The sequence below is a fragment of the Rosa rugosa genome, chromosome 3 (assembly GCF_958449725.1).
Source record: "Rosa rugosa chromosome 3, drRosRugo1.1, whole genome shotgun sequence".
Taxonomy (NCBI): domain Eukaryota; kingdom Viridiplantae; phylum Streptophyta; class Magnoliopsida; order Rosales; family Rosaceae; genus Rosa; species Rosa rugosa.
Window position 1 is genome coordinate 9,193,555 of NC_084822.1, and position 24,646 is coordinate 9,218,200.

The window sequence follows — 24,646 nt, forward strand, 5'->3', positions numbered from 1 at the left end:
CACTAATTTTTTTAAGGACGTTTTTTTTTTACTCAATGTCCTTGTACCCATGTTACGACGTCAACAGCACGGTAGCACTCCAAAAGCATAAACAAGAGACGTTGCACAAAAGCCAACGCGCCTACACAGCCTCAGAGGTTTGGGGTTCGAACCACAGAATACCCTAAAACCTTAATAGTTGAACACAAAAAATATAAAAGGCATTCAATCCACTGTATACAAACCTCTTTTCCCCAAATTGCTTTAGCCTTTAGAAAACAGCAGCAATACCAAGAACGCGCCTCACGCGCGGAGAAAAACCAAAGGGAGATCGAGAGTGCTCTCTCCCGGCCGAACACCGCCAGCTCACCTGCTGCTGTGTTCTGGTCCGGGAGAGGATGACAACATGGGCTAGCGACAGGTTCTAGGGCGGAGGCCTGGCTTAGGGATGGAGGAGGGCGGCGCGATCTCGGACGAAGAAGACCGATCTGGACTCTTTCTTCTTGGATCGTGGGTGACTTCCGACATGGAGCATCGGCGAGGTGCGATTTGCCGGCGGGGCACGTTTTTCAGGCTGCTTCTGGCGTCACGGGTGCTTAAGAGAGCTTGGAGATGGCTGGGTTCTCGATCTCATGGCAGAGGCGAGCCCAGATGGGATCCGATTCCTTATGGAATTTGATCTAGAACGATGGCCAGGTTCTGGTGTGGGCGACTTTGTGGTGCGACGGTGTTGCGGCGTTGGGATGCGATGCAGCCGCGGGGCAGTGCAAGGTGGAGAGATGGCGGGGTGTTATTTTGGTTATGTAGAGTGTATCTGGAAAAACGTATTTGCTTCCACAAGTGAGTAAAACTATTGATGCTCAATGTAGTGTCGTTGCAACTGAATTGATTATTTTGATTCATTTCAATATGAACTGAACAACAATTCAACAGATCCAATTGTTTAGAATATGAAGTCCGGAACAAAGGAAATATATTGCATTAGTAATAGATTAAATAAAAGAATTTTTATTTTGATATACCTACTTAAAGCGTACTAGTTGAATCAAGCTAGAATTTGCAGTCTTTTAGGCATCTAGTTTGATGGTTTATGCTATTGGTTGAGTTATCCTCTAATTTTGCTGTTTGTTATATATCAATGTGTAGTTGCAGCTAATCAGCTATATCTCAAAGTTGAGCCACCCCCAACAGCTAATGGCAGGAAATTTGGTGGGAATCCAGTCATGGCAGTGTTTTACCTGGAGGACAAGTTTGCTCATGGTGACTATGACGCTAGTTGCTAGCCCTTTTGTATTATTAACTTCAGATTATCGAGATCGTATGAATTATTTGTTTCTTCCCAGTTATTTGTTGTAGTGAGATCTTTATAGCCTAGTGTATAACTGGGATGAACATGCAGTTTTGCACATTTACAAATGAATTTGGGGACGTTTAATGGCACAGGTGCTCCTGGAGTTCCTTCAAGGCCTCAAACCCCAGCAGCCAACAGAGATTTTTGAGTTGGTTTTAGAGATTTTTGTGTACAAACTATTCTTGTTGATAGTTTAAGATTTTTCTCGTAGAAAATCTTGAGTCTTTGCACTTACCAGTTGTATTTGCATTGGCAGGTGCAGGGAAGAAAAAGAAGAGACATATTCATTGCCACCAAACCCTCCATATAGTAGAATCCTTAGATCTGGCTCCTTATGACAAGCAAGGTATCTATTATTATGTTCTTGCTGATGTGAACATGTAATATAATGTCTATGACTACTGGGTATCAGGATATATGCATTTATTTTTATTTCTTAAAGGGTCAATGTTTGTTCTGTCAGAGGATATACTTATACTTCTGTAATTGTAAATATTGCATGGATTTCGGGAGAAATAAGTTTAAAGCAATGTTGTGTGGATTTTGGTGTAAAATTCTTGACATTTTTGTTTATTCTAGTGTTACACATTAGAGAATTGATTTAGCCAAGTTCAGTTCCGTGAAGAATTGATTTACATGTTCAATGTTTGTTTTCTTTTCTAGTTTTGTTTGAGAGTGAGGTTACTTATGTTTGTTTTTCATTGAGACCTCAAGAAAACGGCTGATAAATGGTTTTGTATTTTTGGATTGCATCTTGGATCAGCAACTTCTGAACAGAATTCTCTCAAGGAAATGAAAAATCAATATTTGATATACACTGGTACGTTTCTGCGTGCTTTCTTGGGTTTGTGTGAATATTCGATATAGCATTGAGGGCTCAAATTGAACAAGCTCAGATCCAGAGTTCGGAGACGGAAGCAAAACCGGTGAGTAGTTTATGTCTTTTAGGCAGTGTTTGGTTTGTTGCGAAAATTTTGAAAATTTTGACACACAATTCAAGCAAATTCAAAGTAGATTGTCTCATGAATCAAACATTGTGATATGTTTTATGTTGTGTGTGTGATTGGTTTTTTTGTTTTGGTCAAAACTCTAAACTTGTTCAGCAGGAGTATAAGTCTGACCTTTTCTTTATCAAATTGGGATGAGAAACTTGTAATTGTTTGAAATTTGGTTGTTGAGAAAAATATGTGATGGAATCTTGCATGTTTTGGAGTTGAATAATGTTTTGATTCAAAGGAATCATAGAGTAGCTGTTTTGCTGGTAAATTTTTGTGTTCATATTTTGTCTGTGTATATACGGTGTAACTTCTTTTTCAGTCTTTTTCCCATTGACCCTTTTTGTTTTGACTCTTTTGTTAAGAGAGTAAATTAAATTGTGTAGTTGATAATGTGGCTAACTGTTTTTTCTTCATAGGGTTGAGTTTTAACTTCTTGGTTACTACCACTGGCTTTACTTGCACCAGATGTGCTATACGAAACTAACTAAGTGAGTAAGTTGTTGGTTTTCTGTTGCAAGATTGTTTCTGTTTCATTGGTCTTTTTATTAATTAGTTGCAGTCTGGTTCCATCATGCTACTAAAATTTGATGTGAAAAGCATAATGTTTCATGTTAACCTGTCTTTTTATTGTTTCAGTGACTTCTTTCCATACTTAAAATACTTGCTGCTGAAACTTGTTAGATATTCTACGTACTAATATTAGGCTTCAGACTCAGGTTTGTTTTACTATATAATCTTGAGTATCCTTATAATTTAAAGTTTTAGTGCTCATTTTTCAATCTATAACCTAACTTCATTCTTTACAGGATATGTTGTTTAGCTCAAAAAATTATTGTGGATAGTATCTGTAATATCCTATACGCTGGAAGTAAGAAACTATCTTGATATGCTAATGTTTCTGAACAAGATAGTCTATAATATTCGAGACCAAGTAAAGGTAGCTTTCATCAATATACATCTTTATATTATTCTTTTAAGTTTACTTTGCATATTTTGATATGCTTTTCTGTACTTTATTTAATCTTTTTTTTTTATTGGGCAGATCACATGCTCAACTTAAGTTGCTAGTAGCTGCTGGCATGTTTAAATGTTAAAGTTTATAACAGGTAAAGTTGAGAATGTTTGTATTTTGATTATGGCTTATTGGTTTACTCTACAAGTACTAATTAAGTCATCAAGTTTGGTTGATGGGATAAATTGTTAATCTCAAGTTCAATTTTATCTGATCCCTTCCTATTACTTATGTTCAACTATTGACTTATGCAGGGCAGAGTTATACCGGTAGTTGCTTCAAATATAGTTATTTGTTCAGATTCATGGCTCGTGGTTAGTATCACTTGTTCATAATGAGTTTATGTTTTTGTCATTTATGGTGCCATGCCCTCTAGTTAGTACTTTCTAACTTTTGCTTGTCATTTATCAGGTGGTGACTGAAGATATATATTGAAGATGAAGCCAAGTATGTATGTCTATTGTCATCTAGAATTAGATAAGATTAGAATGTACGTTTAACTAGGAATTAGTTTCTAGAAGTGCTTGTAGTCAAGTATATTGTAACGAGTAATAGATACAATGACGTTCTGGGATTGTAAAGATTGTTTGTATGTAAATGTCTTCTTTTTGTTTCAAGGACATTTTTTTTTTGTGTTCTATAATAGATATAAGGATGTTTTTTTAGTGTCATTGTATACATTAGATGACCCTTTTATCGGATTTAAGGACACTTAAAAAGTGTCCTAATATACATTAGAGGACACTCTTCTAATGTCCTTAAAGACATTAGAGGACGCTTTTTAAGTGTCCTTAAAGACATTAGATGACGTTTTTTTTTAGATTAGAGGACGTTTTTCTGGCGTCCTTATAAACATTAGAGGACGTTTTTTGAACGTCCTTGTAAGTGACTTACAATGACTCCTTGATAGATGACGTTTTTTTTGCGTGTCATCTAAAGTTTTTAATGACGTTTTTCGAACGTCCTAAAATGCTTTTTTTGTAGTAGTGTAGGATGATAAATTTGTCTCAAGCATATTTTGGTGGTGGATTTCCGAGTTCCTAACATCTTCATCATTATCTTTCAAAACCCTAAATTCAAAATCGTGTTCTTTTCTTTGTTTTCTGTTTATTTTCGTTAAAAACCCAAAAACCCCAAATCAGTTTCGTTTTTAGGATTGCAGTGCCCTCTTCTATCCTCTATCTGTCCCTCCATCTTTCTCTCTTTTCTTTTTGTTGTGTGACGTTTTCTTTAGTATTAGTTTTGTTTGTTTTGTTTTCTTTTGTGTGATTAATATAGTTACCCTCAATCTCTGGCATCGAAGGATCCTTGCTTATCATTTACTACTGACGACTACATCATTGCAGGGTTAAATTGAGCGTCTATTTTGGACGTATCACTTCACACATGGTTACAACCAAATAATTCATTCTTTACAAAATACAAGGACCACCCACAGCTGTACAAGCCAAACCTCAATATTAAAAGCCAACCAGAATAAACAACTCCTGCTGGGCAATTTTAAAAGCCAAATCATGCTTCACACAACCCAGCCACCTTGTATATACCCTACTCAATTTCATTCTCAATCAGCCACAAAGCAAACATCGAAATACCAGAAACTCGTAAAGACACAAAGCCCCAATTTATTTTGTCAAAACCTGGAAATTGAAATCAATAAAACCCTTTATCAACAACACAAATCATTGAAAAATGAAAATTTATACCGAAAACAGTTTCAAACTAACCCTCAGACACTAGAATCGAACAACCCAAAAAAACCCCCATCTTTTTCGAGCAAACCCTAGAATGTTGAAAAACATCAATCCATTGAAAAACAGCCAAATTTGCATTTGAAACTCACCATAATCAGGCACATCATCCTTCTCCTTCTCGTCTTCTGCTCAAGGAACCCAAACGTTGAGATTATTTCCCACCATGTTGCCACTTCTACAGATTGGGCTCTACTTCGAACCGGGTTGCATTAGTTCTTTCGTATTATGGCTGGATTTCAGTTTCCGACTTAGGGTTTTTGAATTTCAACGGGATCGGAGTATGATTTCTGGGTTTCTCGATTATGGGGGTGGAGAGTGTTTCCGTCTTTGGGAAATTTGAAATTTAGGGTTTGGGGGGGTTACGATCTGAGTTAGGGTCAAAACAGCCATAATAGAGACCATGGTCATTTAGGACATTTCACACTGCAACGAGCTTACATGGTGCTGAGTTGGCGTATGGTTTACGACCACGTTAGCTATCTCACGGAGCATTTTGACAGAGCGGACCGATTGGAGTGAAATTGTGATGTTAGGGAGTTTTTAGATTAAATTAGAAAGCCAGAGACTGAAATGATGAGGGAGGCAAACTATAGGGACTAAACAGATTTTTTTCCTGAAAAAAAAAAAAAAAAAAAGATGGAGAGAAAAGAAAATAAATAAATTTGTTTAAAAAAAAAAAACAAGTGAGGGTAAATTAGACATTTCAGCGCGTGAGGAATGCCACATTAGCAATTTAACGGACAATTTGGACGGAGCTTGACGATAAGGACCAATTGTGAGGAAATTCAGAGTTCGAGGAGATTTTTGGTGAGAAGGTCAGGGACTGAAACGACGAAACCCTATAAATATAGGGACTAAACAGTATTTAATCCTTTAGTTTTCTATTTTATTTTTTATGAATAGATAATGATATCATTACAGTCAATAGTTGTTGAAAAAGGCTAAATTCTATCATGTACTTCAATATGATAATGGGTAAATTTAGTCCTCTGGTGACTAATAAATTGTTTAAGTAGTAGTAAAGTCTGAATCATACCTTATTGGAACAAATAATCCAAGTCACGACTAACCGACACAATACAGTTTTTAATCATGCCCTATGTTTAAGTAGTAGTAAAGTTTGAAAACAAATACTAGGAAAAATGACCCTATTCTCTCTAGCAACACTGGTTCTAGCGCTAACTGTAACGCCGTCTACTAATGTCGGCGATGCATACGGCGGTTCCGACCGCCTTCCAAATCCCAAACCTATAGGTCCAATCCTCTTCTTCCCATCTGATGCCTTTGCAGGAGATGGGCACAATCCTCCTTATATGTCAATTGTGGCACTGCCCTCTTGGAAGGGCAATTTTCTGCTCAATAGCGACATGAAATCGTGGTGGTGGTCTAATGGGCGGTGGCCTAATTAGAGGCAGCTCGATTTCCAGAAGTCTCGACATGAGGGCTGGGTCCTGGGATATAGTGGTGGTGGCGTTGCGATCTGGATGTCAGAGACCTCTAACTCTCTCCTTATGACTTCAACGGCTTTGACGCCATCGTATAAGGCGCAGACGGGTGGCGGGTGGCGGGTGGCGGGCTGAAGCTGCTGGCAGGAACGATGTATGGTGGGATTCGACCTGAGCTGATGGAGATACCATGCTCGATCTGGGTGTTCTGAGCCTAGTTCTTGATGGTTCACATGATGATTGCCTGGTGGTGGCCACATGTGGTTGGTATGGTCGTGGCTAGGATGGTCTTTGGCTGTGTTCCAAGGGGTCGTGTGACTGGCAGGATACTTCCCTGCGACGGCGAGGCTGGAAACTATGGTAGGCATGCTGCTGCCTGTGGGATATTGGGTTTGGACCTAATTGGGCTAGCTAGGTCAAACTATTGGGCCTATGCTTATGGCTTTTGGAAATGGGCTCAATGCTGTTGTGGGCCAAAAAAGGAAGATGAAGGAAGAAAGTAATGGGCTTGGGCTCCTTAATGAAGCATTCGAGTCCATTCGAGTCTTCAAAAGTTTGGACAACTATGGGGCTCGCTTCACTCTGTTGTTAGGCCCAATCTCTCTATGGACGGGGATGCAATTGTGCCCAACAGTACCACCTTACCCTAGCTTTAAGGGCGAGGAAAAAATATAGATAGCTGTGGTAGGGGCCTATTTACTATGTCTTGCTATTTTCCATAGTTTATAGGCTCGCTTTTAATAAGTGAGCGGTTGGTTCGAATATAGGTGGTTTGTTTCTATGTATCACAGTAGTTCTCTTGCTACAACTTCTTGATCTGTCTAGTCGAAGGCAGCAAAATGATATGTAATGGTCATTTAAGCATGAGTTAATGAAATCCACATTTCTTTAAAAAAAAAAGTAGTAGTAAAGTTTGAATCATACGTTATAACGTTATTATAATAAATAATCCAAGTCACAACTGACCGACACGATACATTTTTTAATCATACATTATGTCTAAGTAGTAGTAAAATTTGAATCATAAGTTATAATGTTATTGCAATAAATAATCTAAGTCACGACTGATCGACACGATATATTTTTTTAATCATATACTATGTTTAAGTAGTAGTAAAGTTTGAATCATATGTTATTGTAATAAATAATCCAAGTCACGACTGACCAGCACAATACATTTTTTAATCATATACTGTGTCTAAGTAGTAGTAAAATTTGAATCATGCGTTATTGTAAAAAATAATCCAAGTCACGACTAATCGGCACAATACATTTTTTGATCATACACCATGTTTAAGTAGTAATATAGTTTGAATCATACGTTATTGCAATAAATAATCCAAGTCATGACTGACTGGCATTCATACACTATGTTTAACTAGTAGTAAAGTTTGAATCATACGTTATTGAAATAAATAATCCAAGTCACGACTCACCGACACAGTACATTTTTTAATCATACACTATTTTCCACTTTATTTTGTGTAGGTTTCAAATTGTTAAACTGAATCGAGTCGAAATTAGGAAAGTTTAAGTGTACATTTTTTAATCATACATTGTGTTTAAGTAGTAGTAAAGTTTGCATTATACGTTATTGCAATAAATAATCCAAGTCATCACTCACCGACACAGTACATTTTTAATCATACACTATTTCCTACTTGATTTTGTGTAATTTTCAAATTGTTAAACCGAATCACGTTGAAATTAGCAAAATTTAAGTAGTAGAAGTTTGAATCATACGTTATTAGAACAAATAATTCAAGTCCACGACTAACGGACACAATACATTTTTTAATCATACACTATTACATCATACGTTATTGGAATAAATAATCCAACTCTGTATTGCGTCAATTTTTTTTCCAACTTTATTTTGTGTTGGGTTTTAAATTGCTATACTGAATATATCTTTTTTTGTTTTTTGTAAATTTCATATTTCACTGATTTTTTATTTTTTATTTTTTCGAGAATCAGATTTTACTGGTCCCGGAGTCGAGAGTGAAATCAGCACAAACCGCGCTCCCGTTGCCGCTTGGCGCGTCCCGAAAGCAGCACGGGCCCCCACACCAAACCCCTCACAGCAAAAAACCTACCTTATCTAGAGAATCTACCATTACCCGTAGTAGTACCTCACAACTCCTCTCCCTCACATCCTCACCATCCACTCCAACTCCTCCCGGTCCCACCACCTCCAAATCAACGCCCCAGATCGCCTCCCTTACATCCCCTTAGGGTTTACCTATATCAATTTCTCACCGCCTTCGTTTCACTTCTTTAGTGCAGTTCCGCTGCCCTCGGCACAAAAAAAAACCTATCATCCCTCTGTTCTCTCTCTATCTACAGCCTTCTCTCTCGTCACACCTCACGCGCCGCCACTCACCGGCGGCCTGCCCCTCTCCCACCGTCGGATCTCCGGCTATTTATCCCTCCGCCCCCTTCCCTCTCCTCCCCTTTTTCAGAAAAGAAAAAAAAAATTTAATTTTTTTTCTTTTTCTTTCTGAGCGAATTTTTATCCGAGCAGTTGGAGAGCGTCAGTAGTGTGTGTTGGTTTGGTTGGTTATTTCTTCCTTCGGGTTTTCTTGTAGTGATTAATAACAGCGAGGAGGAGAGGGAAGAAGATTTTAGATTTATTGTGAGGAAAAAAAGGAAATTTTTTTTTTTTTTTTTTGATAACCAAAACTTAGGGTTTTTGGGTGAAGATGGCGCAAGCTCAGGTTCAGGGTCAGAATGCGAACGCGGCGGCGGCGGCGGCTGCGGCGGCGGCTAATGGTGGTGGGGCCAACCAGTTCGTGACGACGTCGCTTTACGTTGGGGATCTCGACCAGAACATTACGGATTCGCAGCTGTACGACCTGTTCAACCAGCTGGGTCAGGTCGTGTCTGTTAGGGTTTGCAGGGACTTGTCCACCCGGAGGTCGCTTGGTTACGGCTATGTCAATTATAGCAACCCGCAGGACGGTAAGTCGTTTCTTTTGATTCGCTTAGTTTTGTGTTAGTGGATTTCGAAGCTCTCTTATATGCTTGCTTGTAGTGCTGTAGTGGATTGCTTTGCGTTTCAGAGACAATTTGGATTATGGATGTGTGGTTTATTGGATTTATTATGGGCAGATTAGGGGGCAGATTATGTTTACAATTGATAGGAGTTTCAAGTAAACTCAGATTAAAAAATTGTGAGTTTTTGTGTGGAAGTAGCATTCTTTGAGGTGTGGGTGTGGATCAATCATTGCGCAATTAAGTGATGGGTGTGGTCATTAGTGTTGTGTGTTGAAAGGTTTAGACTTTCAGCATTTTGCAAGCAGAGATTTCTTTGAGGGGGTGGGGGAACCAAACTGGACATTGTGTATTTTGTTTCAGCTGTCGATTTCTGTGGAGATATATTTGATAGAAGAATAGCACATTTTAAGTTATCAGTATGTTTATCATGTGGTGGTATGAGGAAGGATTATGGTGACTTGGTATGTTTGCATTCGGGCTATTATGCGGGGATTGTGTAGGAGCCTTAGATTTTTGCTATTATATTGGGCTGTGGTACGAGTTTTTAATACTCGGATTAGTTATGTTTTCTGGACATTTATGGACTTTGTGAATTTGGGTTTCTGATGATCATGTATTTTTTGTTATAGATCTTGTAAACTTTGGATTTGTTTCATGGGATATCTTTTTTCCTCCCTGAAATGTCAATATGGGAAGATTTGTCATGGTCTCTCTTTAAACTGAAGTACAAATTTTCTCCATCATCTAGTGGCTGCCATTTTGCATGAATTAGACAGAAATGTTGTTTCTTGTAAAGTAAATACTTACTGTTCATAAGTTCTATAATTGTATCTTTTCACTACATGAATGAGACTGTAAATTAATGTTTTATTTGCCTTGTGATTTTGAGCTCGTGCCTTGGTTTTTTTTATAGTCATTATCTTGTCCACTGCTCTGTACTATATTCCTTTTAGTCTTGTTTTTCCTATCAAACAAATAGAAATAAAAGGAAAGGGAGAGATAATAAAAAGAGAGCGAGTACTTTTCTTTCCCCACTCCTACTCACTTTTTTTCGTTGATGTTCCTCACAGCTGCTAGGGCATTGGATGTGTTGAACTTCACTCCTGTAAATGGAAGGCCCATTAGGATCATGTACTCTCACCGTGATCCTAGTATTCGTAAAAGTGGGGCTGGAAATATATTTATTAAGGTAGTCATTGAAACATTATATATTTTGTTTGTCATCGTCAGTTTGATCAGTCCTTGCTGACATTTTCAGTTGTATCAATTGGGCAGAATTTGGACAAAGCTCTTGATCACAAAGCCTTGCATGATACATTTTCTTCATTCGGAAACATCCTTTCTTGCAAGGTGGCAACAGACTCCTCTGGCCAGTCAAAGGGCTATGGCTTTGTGCAATTTGATAATGATGAAGCTGCCCACAAAGCTATTGCGAAGTTGAATGGTATGCTTATAAATGATAAGCAAGTTTTTGTAGGACCATTCCTCCGCAAGCAGGAAAGGGAGGGTGTTGCTGACAAGTCAAAATTCCAGAATGTTTATGTGAAGAATCTATCAGAATCGACTACTGAAGATGATTTTACCAAAATTTTTGGTGAATTTGGACCAATCACTAGCGTAGTGATCATGAGAGATCAAGATGGAAAATCAAAGTGCTTTGGATTTGTCAACTTTGATAATCCAGATGATGCTGCCAGAGCTGTTGAGGCTCTGAATGGAAAGAAATTTGATGATAAGGAGTGGTATGTTGGGAAGGCCCAGAAGAAATCTGAAAGGGAAAATGAATTGAAACTTCGATTTGAACAGAGCATGAAAGAGGCAGCAGACAAATATCAAGGAGCAAACTTGTATGTTAAAAATTTAGATGATAGCATAGTTGATGATAAACTTAAGGAGCTCTTCACTCCATTTGGCACAATTACCTCGTGTAAGGTATGTAGGGGTCTTATATTGCAAATCATCTGTCATAATTATTCTAAATTATTTAAGTACGTATGCCTCATAAAAACTTTTCTTCTTTGACACATGAGCAGGTCATGCGAGACCCCAACGGAGTAAGTAGGGGTTCCGGTTTTGTTGCATTCTCAACTCCTGAAGAGGCAAATAGAGCTGTAAGTTAATTTTGTATATGAGTGTCTAGTCCCGCTCCCTTTGCTATTTGATCCTTTTAAGACAAGTTTTATTCCTTGTGTACAATTATTAATTATGGTTTTAAAAAACAATTTCTTGCTGCCATAGGCCAAACTTTTGGTAAGATTTATGAATGTTCAAGGATATTAGTGGTCTTGTAATGTTTTGTTATTGTTAAATAAAGATTTATGTTTTTCTTTTTGTTTGGTAGCTGGCGGAGATGAATGGAAAAATGATTGTAAGCAAACCTCTCTATGTTGCACTTGCGCAACGAAAAGAAGATAGAAGAGCGAGGCTCCAGGTACGTTGGTCGTTGGGTTGTTATAGTGGCGCTCTCTTTTTTTTTCTTTCTTTTCATCAATGCTTGTTTAGAGCCGGTGCTTCTCTCTCTCTCTCTCTGATTCGTCAGTGTTATTAAAGTCTTATGCACATTTTGCCATCTGCACAGGCTCAGTTTTCTCAAATGCGGCCAGTTCCAATGGCACCTTCAGTTGCTCCTCGTATGCCAATGTACCCTCCTGGTGGTCCAGGTATTGGGCAGCAAATATTCTATGGTCAAGCCCCACCTGCTATCATTCCCTCCCAGGTAACAAGTTATTTATCTCTCTAAAGTTCACTCTCATCTTCGTTTTACGGTCTTACTGATTTATAAAATGTAGCAGTAGCAAGTATTTTGTTTCAATTTTGGGAATTGTGTTCAGTAACCAATGATGATATTTTTTAACAACTCATTATTAATTTTATAGTCTTACCTTTTAATAAAACATGTAGCAGTTCTAAGTTATCTGTTTCATTTCTGGTGGTGTTGTTCATTCTGGCTTTATTTCTTTTCCTTGTAGCCTGGATTTGGATATCAGCAGCAACTTGTTCCTGGTATGAGACCTGGCGGCGCTCCCATGCCAAACTTCTTTGTGCCAATGGTTCAGCAGGGGCAGCAAGGGCAGCGCCCTGGTGGCAGACGTGCAGGCCCTGCGCAGCAAAACCAACAACCAGTTCCATTAATGCAACAGCAGGTTAGAATTGTCTCTTTTCCCATATCTGTGTAGTGTGCATGCAATTAGATATTTTGACTTAGTGGCTTCATAAATACAGATGCTTCCAAGAGGGCGTGTCTACCGTTACCCGTCTGGGCGCGCTCTGCCTGATGGTCCCATGCCTGGTGTTGCTGGAGGCATGTTTTCTGTTCCATATGACTTGTCTGGCATGCCATTGCGTGATCCAGCACTGTCTCAGCCTGTTCCAATTGGGACTTTGGCTAGTGCCCTTGCAAATGCTACACCGGAGCAGCAAAGGACGGTAAGTTGTCTATTGGTTCATCTTAATTGTAGATGAATTTTAGAAGTCTATGCTAGAAGTTGGGACTTTGGTGAAACGCCCCTACGATTGTGTCATTGTTTTTTGATGCTTATGACAAAAAAGTAACAGTTTATGATGACTGCTGCTATTGTTGATAATAGAATTGGACACTTGTATTTAATCTCATTGTTTGTTGTGTGGGAATTTGTAGATGCTGGGGGAGAATCTTTACCCACTGGTGGAACAGCTGGAACCTGACAATGCAGCGAAGGTTACTGGCATGCTTCTTGAGATGGATCAAACTGAGGTTCTGCATTTGCTCGAGTCACCTGAAGCTTTGAAAGCAAAGGTAGCTGAAGCTATGGAGGTTCTGAGGAATGTTGCTCAGCAGCAGCAAGCTGGCGGTGCAGCTGATCAACTAGCCTCATTGTCGCTCAATGATAATCTTGTTTCTTGAGAGTTTAATTGCGTTGTCTTTGATAACGGAGGATTTATTCTATTTTAGGTGTGGATGGGTTTTGATACAGTCTGAACAGCAAGTTTCTGAGAGTTAGGTAGACCAGTGGTTGGTTTTGGTCTGTTCTGTGAGCTTTTGAAGTTTATTTTGAGATTGTGACGTTTATGCATAAATATTTCTATGCACATCTGTTGCTTTCCATATATTTTTTTGGCCGAAGGATGGTGTTATTTTCAGAGCTAAATTGCAATTGGGACAGTACCGTGTCCGAATCAATTTAGGTCTCAACTCTCTCAATGTTATCTTTATTGTTACGTGGTCGGGGCCGTCGGGCTATCAATATTTGAATTGTTTAGTGAGCTATAGTTTATAATTTTGGTAAAGATAAATTAAATTGGGTTAACTTGGTTTGATCAGTTTGGCTTTTCCAACTGTTAGCTGGACTGATTTCCAGCGCTCAAGTTCTTTTGGTTCCTTGATTTAAAGTGCGGTTAATTTTTTATCAAGTTATTCACTTCTTTTAATTTTCATATTTATCAAGGTGCTTTCATTCTTTTGAACACTTGTTCTTTATTACGCAAGTCCATAGTCTCAGAACCTTCCTCAACCAGTTCCTCTAAGATTTCAATTGTCTTCTTAATCGCTTTCGTGTATCCACTAATGATCTCACTGGGATGCAAGCCCATCCTGATAAGCTCCTCGGCAGCTCTCCGGCGAACGAAATGGCGAGATTAGCACCATCGCCAATATAATCTCCTCCTGTTGAGTCGTGATGATGACGGACGCGTGCTCAAATGTAGAAGGTTAAGTTATGATTACTTGAAAGTTTCATGCTTCTTGCTTTGTTGCCTCTTTCTGGAAGACTCTGATATCTCAATAAAGGACTTGATGAAGTATGGACTTGGGAAAGGGTTGTTTCGCGCATTCCGTGATCCAACTTGCTTTTGCACAGTGAAGAGGAAGAATGCTTTTGAAGCTGGGAGTTAAACAACGGTTTGGCCAAATAATGCATATGAAGGCTACTCTGCAATCTCTTTAATGGAGAACGATATTCGGAAGCTTCCTCAAGAGTAGGTATGTCCAAAACTCCAGATTTTATTACTGCAACATAATGAAAATATAAAGGAGATCCCAGAAACATTTTTTGAAAGTTTGAATGAGTTAAAGGTCTTAGATCTCAGTTGCACTGGTATTTCGATTTTACCAGTCTTTGAGTCAGCTGACCAATCTCCAGGCATTATATTTAGATAATTGCTGGTCAATAAGGGATGTATCTCGACTAGGAGAACTGAAGAAACTTGAAATTCTTAGCCTGAGATATTCAGCCCTTGGGGAATTACCTGAAGAAATAGGAAATTTGGCTAAGCTAAGAATGCTTGATCTTAGTTGGAGTCGGTACATTAAGAGAATTCCATCCAATTTGATATCAAGGTTGTCTAGGTTAAGAAGAACTATACATGCAAGATAGTTTTCAGGACTGGAAGCATAGGCGGAGCCAGAAATTTAGTATAGGTGGGGCACTTAAATTTTTCTTTTCTGTTGTAGGAGAATGAAATTGTGTTTATCATTGATAATAGGAGCCTTTTAAATAGGGAGTTACAAGGTACCCAAAAAGGTAATAGAATCCGATTACAATTGAATACCTAGAGCACATTCCTATTACAACTCTAAACCCTAGTTTGTAGAGGCACACATTATGTCGACATCCTTCAACACTCCCCCCTGTGCCGCTCAAACTTGGTGATGACGCTTTGATTGTTGCCTCGTTAAAAACCTTGCCAGGTAACAAAAACTCTGTGGGACAAAAATAACCCTGGTCGAAGGACAAAAAGAGCACAACACGTCCTTCACTCTTCGAGACCGAACATGTAGACATCATGCCTCCCCCTGATGTCAATATCTCCCCCTGATTGCTACAATCATGGGAGTTCGGATAACTTCCTTAATCCGATGCTCTTCACATGTTTCTCGAAGGTGGATTTTGGTAACGACTTAGTAAATAAGTCCGCTACATTATCCTCAGATCGGATTTGGTTCACTTCAATATTTAGAAGTGTCTGTTGTTGCTGATTGTAAAAGAACTTAGGTGATATATGCTTGGTGTTGTCGCCCTTGATGAAACCTAATTTCATTTGTTCAATACAAGCTGCATTGTCCTCATAAATGCATGTAGGTTCATCTATGGTAGACTTCAAACCACAAGTTCCTCGAATATGTCTAACTATAGACCTTAGCCATATGCATTCTCGCAAAGCTTCATGTAGAGCAATGATCTCTGCATGATTTGAGGAAGTAGCAACAAGGGTCTGTTTTGTAGACCTCCAAGATATCGCAGTGCTTCCCATGGTAAAGACATAACCCGTTTGGGAGCGACCTTTGTGAGGGTCAGAGAGATACCCTGCATCAGCAAAACCCATCAAGACATCGTTGTCATTTTGATGGAGGGGAGGAGGAGTACGGAAGGTGGCGTTTTGCCTTGTGGAGTCCGATCCCACACTTCCATTATTTCTTCTCTCTCTGTAGGGATAAAACAAGCCCATATCAATCGTACCTCTTAAGTATCGAAAGATTGTCTTTACACCAATCCAATGGCGGCGTGTTGGCGCAAAACTGTGTCGAGCTAACAAGTTCACTGTGAATGAGATATCCGGTCTTGTGCATTGAGCTAAGTACAATAATGCGCCTATTGTACTTAGATAGGGCACTTCAGCCTCTAATAAGTCTTCGTCCTCATCCCTTGAACGGAATGGATCTTTTCAGGGCTCAAGACTACGGCCGATCATGGGAGTACTCACAGGCTTTACTTTATCCTCATTAAAGCGCCTTAGTAATTTTTGAGTATATGCTGACTGATGGATCATAATCCCATCACTACGGTGCTCGAGCTCTAGTCCGAGACAAAACCGTGTTTTCCCAAGATCTTTCATCTCAAATTCGGATTTCAAGTATTGGGCAGTTTCCTTTAACTCATCTAGAGTTCCAATTAGGTTCATGTCGTCGACATAAACTGCTACAATTGCAAATCCGGAACTTGTCCTTTTTATAAACACGCATGGGCATATTTCATTGTTGACATATCCCTTCCCAATCAAGTAGTCACTTAGACGGTTATACCATATCCGTCCGGATTGTTTCAATCCATATAGTGAGCGTCTCAATCTTATTGAAAACGCGCTCCGTGGTTTAGAGCCACTTGATTTGGGTAATTGAAGTCCATCTGGAATCTTCATATATATATCTGAATCTAGATCCCCATAGAGATATGCAGTAACAACATCCATAAGCTGCATGTCAAGTTTTTCGAAAACTACCAAACTGACAAGGTAGCGGAACGTTATAACGTCCATTACGGGAGAATATGTCTCCTCGTAGTCGATTCCAGGGCGTTGTGAGAAACCTTGCGCCACAAGGCGGGCTTTGTATCTAACAACCTCATTTTTCTCATTACGCTTTCTAACAAAGACCCATTTATGGCCAACAGGCTTTATATTTGGGGGTGTCAGCGTTATAGGCCCAAATACCTGTCTCTTTGTTAGTGAATCCAATTCAACCTGGATCGCATCTTTCCATTTAGGCCAATCTGCTCTTCGTTGACATTCTTCAACGGAGCGAGGTTCGATATCATCATGTTCTATAATTCCTTGAGCGATAGAGTATGCAAATACATCATCAAGGACAATAGAATCTCGATTCAACGTCTCATGTACACTAATGTAATTCATGGAGATCTCTCTATTCCCTGGAGTTGGTTCTAACATTGGAGCGTCCCCCAATGATGTCTCTTGGACATAACCATAATCCGGGATATCTTCATGAGACGGGTTATTTATGTCGATGATTAATGGATCTTTTTGTGCCAAACTCGCTTTCTTTCTTGGGCGAGAGTCCATCGAACCTTTGGGCCTCCCACGTTTCCTTGCTGGGAGCCCGACCTGAGCCACATTACCATCACTATTAGTGGTGGCGGTGCCATGCCCAATACCCCTAGGGGTGGCGCCATGTCCATGATTTTTAGGGACATCAATCCTTGCAGGCACGTTTGCAGCAGGTATATGTGATCTTGTCACTTTAGCGATATCAGAAAACGCGTCAGGCATAGAGTCTGCTACGTTCTGAAGATCGAGAATTCTCCGCACTTCAATTTCGGACTATGCGGTTCGGGGATCAAGATGAGACAAAGTGGGGACAGACCACGACAATTCCTGTCGTTCCTGTTGAACATTATTGTTCTTATCTCCCCCTAACGACGGGAAGACTGTCTCATCAAAGTGACAATCCGCAAATCTAGCGGTAAATAGATCGCCTGTCAAGGGTTCTAAGTAGCGGATAATAGTTGGAGAGTCATATCCAACATAACTGCCTAATCGTCTTTGAGGACCCATTTTGGTGTGCTGTGGCGGCGCAATTGACACATAAACTGCACACCCAAAAATGCGTAAGTGTGAGACGTTAGGCTCATATCCAGTAACCAACTAGGACGCAGAAAATGGTTGAGTGGCAGTAGGCCTCAGACAAATAAGCACAGCTGCATGCAATATTGCTTATCCCCAAGCAGAAACAGGGAGATTGGTGCGCATAACCAATGCTCTAGCAACCATTTGAAGTCTTTTAATGGCATCTTCTGCTAGACCATTTTGGGTGTGAATGTGAGGAACAGGGTGTTCAACCTCAATCCCAATGGACATGCAATAGTCATCAAAAGTTTTTGATGTAAACTCTCCAGCATTGTCAAGACGAATTGACATAATGGGATGATCAGGGTGGTGAGCCCTTAACTTAATGATTTGTGCTAGGAGTTTAGCAAATGCAGCATTTCGTGTGGACAAAAGCATGACATGTGACCAGCGTGTCGATGCATCAACCAACACCATAAAATATCTAAATGGTCCGCAAGTTGGTTGGATAGGTCCACAAATATCACCTTGGATTCTTTGTAAGAATGATATATTTTCTTTGGTGTCCCTTGCATAGGATGGTTTAGATACTAACTTTGCTAATGAGCAGGCTTTGCAAAACGAATGATGGGCTTTGGAAGCAACCAAGGAAGAATTTGGTTGTACCACGAAGTCACAATTGACTTTAGAAGTAAAAAAAGGAACCAAGGAAGCATTAGTGGTGTCAATGCCACTGTTGGGCCGCAGGGGGTAGGCGGTTTTGGCTCTACCTTGGACCAAATTATGGTTTTGACTTCTTTTCGTTTTGAAAAATGGATGTCCGTGTGAAGTCTTTAGTATACGGATCATCATATCACGACCTGGGTGTCTCAGACGATCGTGCCAAAGCCTATATGTGTCAGAATCCCATAAGTCATCTCTCATGACATGGTTAGATTCAACGACTCGAATAGTGGTTGCATACACTACAAAAAAGAATTCAATTAGCTTCACCAGTTAGCGTCGGCATTAGAATGCCGTCGCCATTGATCAAAAATTTGCTACGGCAAAAGTGGCGTCGCAAAGAGAAAAATGATTTGCCACGGCATAGCGTCGCCATCGCATAAATGTGCCTTAAATTGCTACGGCATATTCTTTCCGTCGCTAAATTTCTCTACTTTTAACTACGGTAAAACGTGCCGTCGCAAAATGAAATTTTATATATATATATATATATATATTTTTTTTTTTTTGACTTTTGGGTGGATATAGGCGGGATCTTGGTGCCAAAATTAAACATGTCGGGAAAGCTTTTTAGGTTTTTAGGGTCATAAACATCGTTCTCGTTCCCGCTTCCTCCATCTGCTATTTCCCGCTCACTCCATCCAATCCGGACAACGAAGTCAACCATAGCAATCTGCGAAGTCGACCATAGCAATCTGCGAAGTCGACATCTGCTAGTTCAGCTCCACCTCCTTCCTATTTTTATTCCTCTTTCTGCACATTCAATCCGTCGCTCAGACCCTAAACTCTAATACCCAGAAATCAATCAGATTTGTCCGTCTCTCGCTTTGTGGACTGCATCTTGTCGATCTCCACTCTCAAAACAGGTCAGAAGCTCAAAGCTCACTTCTTTTCATGTTTTGGGAGCTAATCAAAACCAAGATTCGATTTGGCTTGGGTTTACTCCAGGGAATTGGTCTTTTATTTCAACAAATCAAATGGTTGAGGAGTCAATAACTCTAAAATCAGATAGCCCTCCCCCAATTTTCGACTTCTCTCTCTCTCCCTGATCTAATTTCGTTCTATCAAACCAGATAGAACGTTGAGGAGTCAATAACTCTAAAATCAGAACTTTAGAAGATGCGGACTTTCAGGTACTGTTATCTCCCTAATTTTCAATGGGTGGGTACTCAGATTTATGGGTTTATGGTTGGGGATTACATTGTTTATTTTCATTTCATGGATACTCTCGGTTTGAAGAGTAATTGCTTCTTTGAATCCTCTTGTGGCTGGAGGATAGATATGGGTCTCGAACTAACCCGTCACGTACAAGCCAAATGTATAGAATTTCTATCGAGCTAGCTTCACCCAATACATTCCTTTATCAACACCAAGTTCTCTTTTTTTTTTTTTGAACAATCCAGGTTATCGAATTTTGAGATCTTTGTTGAGGTGGATTTGTTGATTAGTGGAATTAATCTGTTGTGGTTTGATTTTTTTTTTTTTTGGATTTTATATGAAGTTTAGGTTTGATAGCGAGCTGAGCTGAAGTTCTATGTAAATGAGTTTGAAATTTGTTCAATTTTGGGAAATTAGTGATTTTGATCCGGTCTAGATTTTGCTTTGGTGTGCTTACTGTTCAATTTGTATGCGTACTTCAATAGAAATTCATATTCACGTTTCAGATTCATGTTCTAGTTCTACCTGTGGCTTTTATAAAATATGAGTATAGTGGTGATATTGATAATATTCATGTGTGCTCTAATGGAAAGCTATTCTTGTTTGCTCTAAATTCTGAATTCTGCTTGTTTGTGTATTCGATTTATCTAAGACTGTCAAGATGCTTTAATTTCCTTATTGTTTAAAAATTGTCTTTTTATTTTCAGTTCATTAGTTCCTTGAAGGACAATTTAAATGCAGAGGTGGCACTTGGAACTGTCACCGATGTCAAGGAAGCTTGTGCATGGCTTGGATATATAGACCTTTTTATAAGGATGAGGCTCAACCCTTTGGCATACGGTATCGCATGGGAGGAGGCACTGTGTGTTGATTACACTTAACCTATATAGTTGACCAGTTGACCATCGTTGAATGTTGATGGCTTTTCTCCGGACTACATTATGCTTAGTTCACTTGAATTTAGGTGCTTATACAGGAAAAATTTCTTTTGCATTTTGCAGGTTATGGCAGATCCTTCCTTGAGTTTAAAGCAGAGATCTCTGTAGCAGATGCTGCGCGTGCCCTTGACAAAGCAAAAATGATGCGGTTTGACGAGAAAAGTGGCAATTTTTATTGTATAGAGCTTGGTCGCATAGCAAGCCACTTTTATATTCAATACTCTAGTGTTGAAACCTCACATGAATGAGACTGAGGTAATTGTTTTCTTTAATAAACTTGTATTGGATTTGTGTGTGTTCAACATTACCATCACCCAATTGTTTTCAACAAAAGTATCTTTCCAAGTAAATAATATATCCCCTAGAGATGTTGTTTGTTGTGGACTGATCATGCGCCTGTTAAAAGAATGAGCTGGAAACTCGTAGTGTTTGTTAGTTGAGGGAACCCACTAGAGCCTTTAAAAGCGTGTCTTCATAGGAAAAATGTATGGGTGATCCATCCATGACTGGTAATATTACTATCTTGTTATGTTTGATATCATTGTACTCTTCTTGCTGGTCCTCCATTTAATAAGCCTACTGTCTCGTAAGCTTCATGGCAGCCATCTTTCTTAAATGATTGTAAACCAACACAACCTTCACATACATGAGATGACTGTAACAATTTTCAACCTGCTGTTAATGTCTTGGAAGCAGAGCTGGTACATTCCTCATCTCTTTTGATTTTTTTTTTTTTTGGGTTAGTTCTTTATTTCCATCATTGAGATGTGAAGTCAGAGGTTGATTTTCTCATGCAGATATAATGCTACAGGTCAGCAGGAGAGGAAACAAAGATGGAATTGCTGCTGATCCAAATATTGACACTAAAATGAAGGTAACCATAAAATTGAATAGTATTGCCTTTGATAAATTTATATTTCTGTCAAACATATAGAGTTATAGACATTAACATATATAATGCTGGCAGACTATCTCAGTTGAAGGACAAAAGAAAAACCTCCAGACTGACTACATTTTGAAGTAAATTTCTGTACTAAATCTTGGTTTTCATATAGATATTTAAGCCCTGAGAACTAATTGGATTAAAACAATTAGCTGTCATGATTTCTCTCTACTTTTGATCTTTCAATATGTTGCATAAGGTAATCAAATCACTTTGTGTAAATATGAATAGAACTTTGTGATTCATAGAAACATCTCCTTCACTTCAATCACAGTGAGGGTGGGGGTTATAATCATTTTTCTGGAAGGTGTGTTCCCTATTATACATGTGTTGAATTTTGTAAATGTCATTGCTAGACCTTCCGCAGTCTGAACTCTTCTTCTTTTTAATCAACCTCATTCATAATGAACAACATAGTTCATCTTATGAACAACATAGTATCAACCTCATTCATTGATACTGAACTCCAACAACTCGAGAAAAGAGCATATGCTGCATCTCTAGAGTGGATTTCTCAACATGGTCTACTTTTAAGTGGCTTGATTCAGAAGATTGCTGATATTGTTGTTGATAGAGTGGGTGGTCCAGTTGGAGATGCGGATGAGATTTTAAGAAGGTGGAAAATAAGGAGGCATGAGTTGCGGAGTTCAATGAACACTATCATTCTTCCCCTCGGAAAAATTGATGTTGGACATTCACGCCACCGGGCCCTTCTCTTTAAGGTTGTGGCAGTTTTTAAAACTCACCTTAATTGTCAATCTGAATCATTGGAAAATTATGTGCACCATTCAACTTATCTAGCATGTTGTTACTTTTTTTCCTTTCAAAAATCCGACTATAGTCCCATTGTTTTTTCCTTTTGAAAAATTGATCATTACCTTATGCTTAAATCTAATGAAGGTTTTCTAGGCCTTTGAAGGAATTTTTGCCGTAGTTAATTCTTTTTTGCCTCTGGTTTTAGGTACTAGCTGATAAGATAAATCTTCCATGTATGCTGGTCAAAGGTAGCTACTACACGGGTACTGATGATGGAGCTGTAAACTTGATTAAAATTGATAGTGGAATTGGAAGGTAATGTCCTCTAACTCTTGATCTCTCTTTATGCATAATTTTCTGGTGAAACTAATTCATTAAGTTTTCTGTTTTACACGTATTCTCTGCATTAATGTTCATTTGATGCCCGTCTAGTTTTAAGCTGTTAGGATTTGAATTTACGATCATGTTAAAATGAGGATAATAGAATCAAAGGTACATGCAATTTGTTTTTGCCTTGCTACTACAATTCCATTCACATTTCCATCAGATTAAGGTGGTTGATGCATGCTTTAAAATTTTCTGAAACTGTTATTGATCTGAGTGAATGTGTTTGCCATACCATGCAGTGAATATATTATTGATCTGATGGGTGCGTCTGGAACACTAATTCCTACTAAGGTACCTACTAGTCACCTCCCAAATTCTTTTTTTGCCATAAGGAGCTTTCAAGATCCCACAGAAATGTCTACGGAGATGCCCAAAGATTTGTGTTTACTACAAGCTGAACGAAAACAAAAAGTCTAGAATTATGAGATTGATGAGCAGTTCATTTCATATCTAATTGCCTTTAGTGATAAACTCGTACTGCATCATATCTAATGATCTTCCTTGTTAGTTCAATTTTGTTAGTTTGGAATGAAGAAAGTGATGGGATTGGACTGGTTTGAAAGACTTGCTTGCTATATTCATCTGACTAGCTATGTGATTGTGTCATGCAGATGTGGTTCATGATGTGTCTCAGCATATGGAAGAGGTGAGCCATAATATTTTTATAGAAACTGAGTTACCAGAAACAACTTGCATGGGCCTCTTTGCCATTAACTTTTTTGTTTATTTCTGCTTGATGTGACGTTGTTCATTTAATGTAGATATTTATTGTTAGTATAGTTGGTTTATATTTTCATACTTAGCTATTTGTGTTACTGTTTTTCCAGCTGACATAGATATTGATAAGGGAAAAAATGGACATGATTATATCGTTATTATTTTTATCTTCGACAAATTTGTTTATATACATGTTTGTGTATATATATGCATGATTATGTAAATATTGAATGTGTATAAAACGATCTGTGTAGATATTGAGATTGCTAGCTCAGATAGGTTGAAGACTTAGGCTGCAGTTTTGGTTGTTGATTTGAGTTTATGAACAAACTGTGTTAGCTTTAGCTTTTTGATATGGCTGAGAGGATAAAAGTATGAGTCTAATATCATTTCAATTTCGCTTATTGTATGACAGTAGATAAAACTCTTGATGGAAGTTAATTTTTTTTTTCCCAGTTTTGAAGAAAGAAAGGGAAGCTGTGTTTGTGTGCTTCAATGATTTTGTATTATTTGTTATGTGTTTCGTTTCATAATTACAAATGCATGTTATGTGAGTATGGAGTAAGCCAAAATCATCATGTTCTGTAACAAATATAATGAGGATAACATTCATGTAGCAGTTCTTAAACATTCCCAGATTATGAATTCAAACTACGTGTAGTGACAATATCTGATTTGTGCATGTTTCATTTTTCATGTGAATCCGGTTTGATATTTGTATACTTGTGCATTATGTGATAGGTTCAAGATGCAACCAGTGGCCATGAATTTAGAAGGGAGTCCATAGGAGAAGGAGTTCATCCACATTCAACTAGTGATCAAGAAATTGAGCATGCTCCAGTACTCACCAAGCCCCTCTAGTAAATGATAAATAGTATTGTGGTCAAGGATGCTTTTGAACAATATTACGTTTGGCAACTTTTCCTTCCAGTTATCTAGTATGGTAGGACATTATAATTATGAAAGACTGTAGTTTGGTTAATTTCAGTTTGTACTTGGTAGTGGAATATAACTTGGCACTTATCTTTTGATTATATAATTTCAGTTGTGAGATAGCTATGATTGAAAGAATTATTTTGGTGCTTTATATTGTTTTACGATATCTTTTGATTAAGTGTGTAAAATGGCAGAAAAAATTTTGGTTTGAAAAAATTGAGTGGTCAATTGGTTGAGACGGTTATTAGCTGTTGCTAAAGCTTCATATGAAAAAT

The 24,646-nt window shown here is 38.6% G+C and overlaps 3 protein-coding genes across 27 annotated transcripts; all 3 read left to right on the plus strand.

The window, feature by feature from the left end:
• Window positions 1–339: 339 nt before the first annotated feature.
• LOC133739419 (uncharacterized) lies at window positions 340–4,005 on the plus strand. Of its 9 annotated transcripts, none has more exons than XR_009860607.1 (10): window positions 340–819; window positions 1,126–1,297; window positions 1,423–1,499; window positions 1,587–1,676; window positions 2,094–2,256; window positions 2,745–2,816; window positions 2,965–3,044; window positions 3,371–3,434; window positions 3,595–3,654; window positions 3,752–4,005. XR_009860607.1 is itself a non-coding variant. In XM_062167200.1 (6 exons), the coding sequence occupies exons 1-4, from the start codon at window positions 612–614 to the stop codon at window positions 2,195–2,197; spliced, it is 516 nt and encodes a 171-aa protein (XP_062023184.1). In that variant the 5' UTR covers window positions 353–611; the 3' UTR covers window positions 2,198–2,256; window positions 2,745–2,816; window positions 2,965–3,159. The 9 variants fall into 9 exon arrangements, 1 of the variants encoding a protein (XP_062023184.1); XR_009860611.1 differs by having other exon boundaries at window positions 1,126–1,239; XR_009860609.1 differs by having other exon boundaries at window positions 341–819; window positions 1,423–1,478.
• A 4,805-nt stretch (window positions 4,006–8,810) lies between these two features.
• Window positions 8,811–13,622, plus strand: LOC133736002 (polyadenylate-binding protein 8-like). The gene is made up of 9 exons (XM_062163436.1): window positions 8,811–9,500; window positions 10,607–10,725; window positions 10,812–11,468; window positions 11,570–11,647; window positions 11,878–11,967; window positions 12,115–12,252; window positions 12,506–12,679; window positions 12,759–12,962; window positions 13,174–13,622. Exons 1-9 carry the CDS (start codon window positions 9,242–9,244, stop codon window positions 13,417–13,419), a joined length of 1,965 nt encoding a protein of 654 aa, XP_062019420.1. The 5' UTR covers window positions 8,811–9,241; the 3' UTR covers window positions 13,420–13,622.
• Window positions 13,623–19,074: 5,452 nt separating this feature from the next.
• Window positions 19,075–24,506, plus strand: LOC133739361 (probable serine/threonine-protein kinase SIS8). 17 transcript variants are annotated; one of them, XM_062167134.1, is made up of 10 exons: window positions 19,075–19,669; window positions 20,402–21,141; window positions 21,224–21,333; window positions 21,430–21,506; window positions 21,600–21,652; window positions 22,150–22,297; window positions 22,537–22,646; window positions 22,958–23,009; window positions 23,330–23,364; window positions 24,177–24,506. In XM_062167134.1, exons 4-10 carry the CDS (start codon window positions 21,435–21,437, stop codon window positions 24,220–24,222), a joined length of 516 nt encoding a protein of 171 aa, XP_062023118.1. In that variant the 5' UTR covers window positions 19,075–19,669; window positions 20,402–21,141; window positions 21,224–21,333; window positions 21,430–21,434; the 3' UTR covers window positions 24,223–24,506. The 17 variants fall into 17 exon arrangements, with proteins under 17 accessions (XP_062023118.1, XP_062023124.1, XP_062023119.1 ...); XM_062167140.1 differs by having other exon boundaries at window positions 21,444–21,506; XM_062167135.1 differs by having other exon boundaries at window positions 21,235–21,333.
• Window positions 24,507–24,646: the final 140 nt, after the last annotated feature.

What these genes read in the sequence shown, in the direction of transcription:
- LOC133739419 (XM_062167200.1), top strand. Translation starts at nt 612, where the DNA reads ATGGCAGAGGCGAGCCCAGATGGGATCCGATTCCTTATGGAATTTGAT. An exon ending in AAACGTATTTGCTTCCACAA is followed by an intron (nt 820 to 1,125) that starts GTGAGTAAAACT and finishes ATCAATGTGTAG; the next exon opens with TTGCAGCTAATCAGCTATAT. An exon ending in GGCTCCTTATGACAAGCAAG is followed by an intron (nt 1,677 to 2,093) that starts GTATCTATTATT and finishes ATCTTGGATCAG; the next exon opens with CAACTTCTGAACAGAATTCT.
- LOC133739361 (XM_062167129.1), top strand. An exon ending in CAGACTGACTACATTTTGAA is followed by an intron (nt 21,653 to 22,149) that starts GTAAATTTCTGT and finishes TGTTGTTGATAG; the next exon opens with AGTGGGTGGTCCAGTTGGAG. An exon ending in ACCGGGCCCTTCTCTTTAAG is followed by an intron (nt 22,298 to 22,536) that starts GTTGTGGCAGTT and finishes CTCTGGTTTTAG; the next exon opens with GTACTAGCTGATAAGATAAA.
- LOC133736002 (XM_062163436.1), top strand. Translation starts at nt 9,242, where the DNA reads ATGGCGCAAGCTCAGGTTCAGGGTCAGAATGCGAACGCGGCGGCGGCG. An exon ending in GCACAATTACCTCGTGTAAG is followed by an intron (nt 11,469 to 11,569) that starts GTATGTAGGGGT and finishes ACACATGAGCAG; the next exon opens with GTCATGCGAGACCCCAACGG. An exon ending in TTCCATTAATGCAACAGCAG is followed by an intron (nt 12,680 to 12,758) that starts GTTAGAATTGTC and finishes TCATAAATACAG; the next exon opens with ATGCTTCCAAGAGGGCGTGT.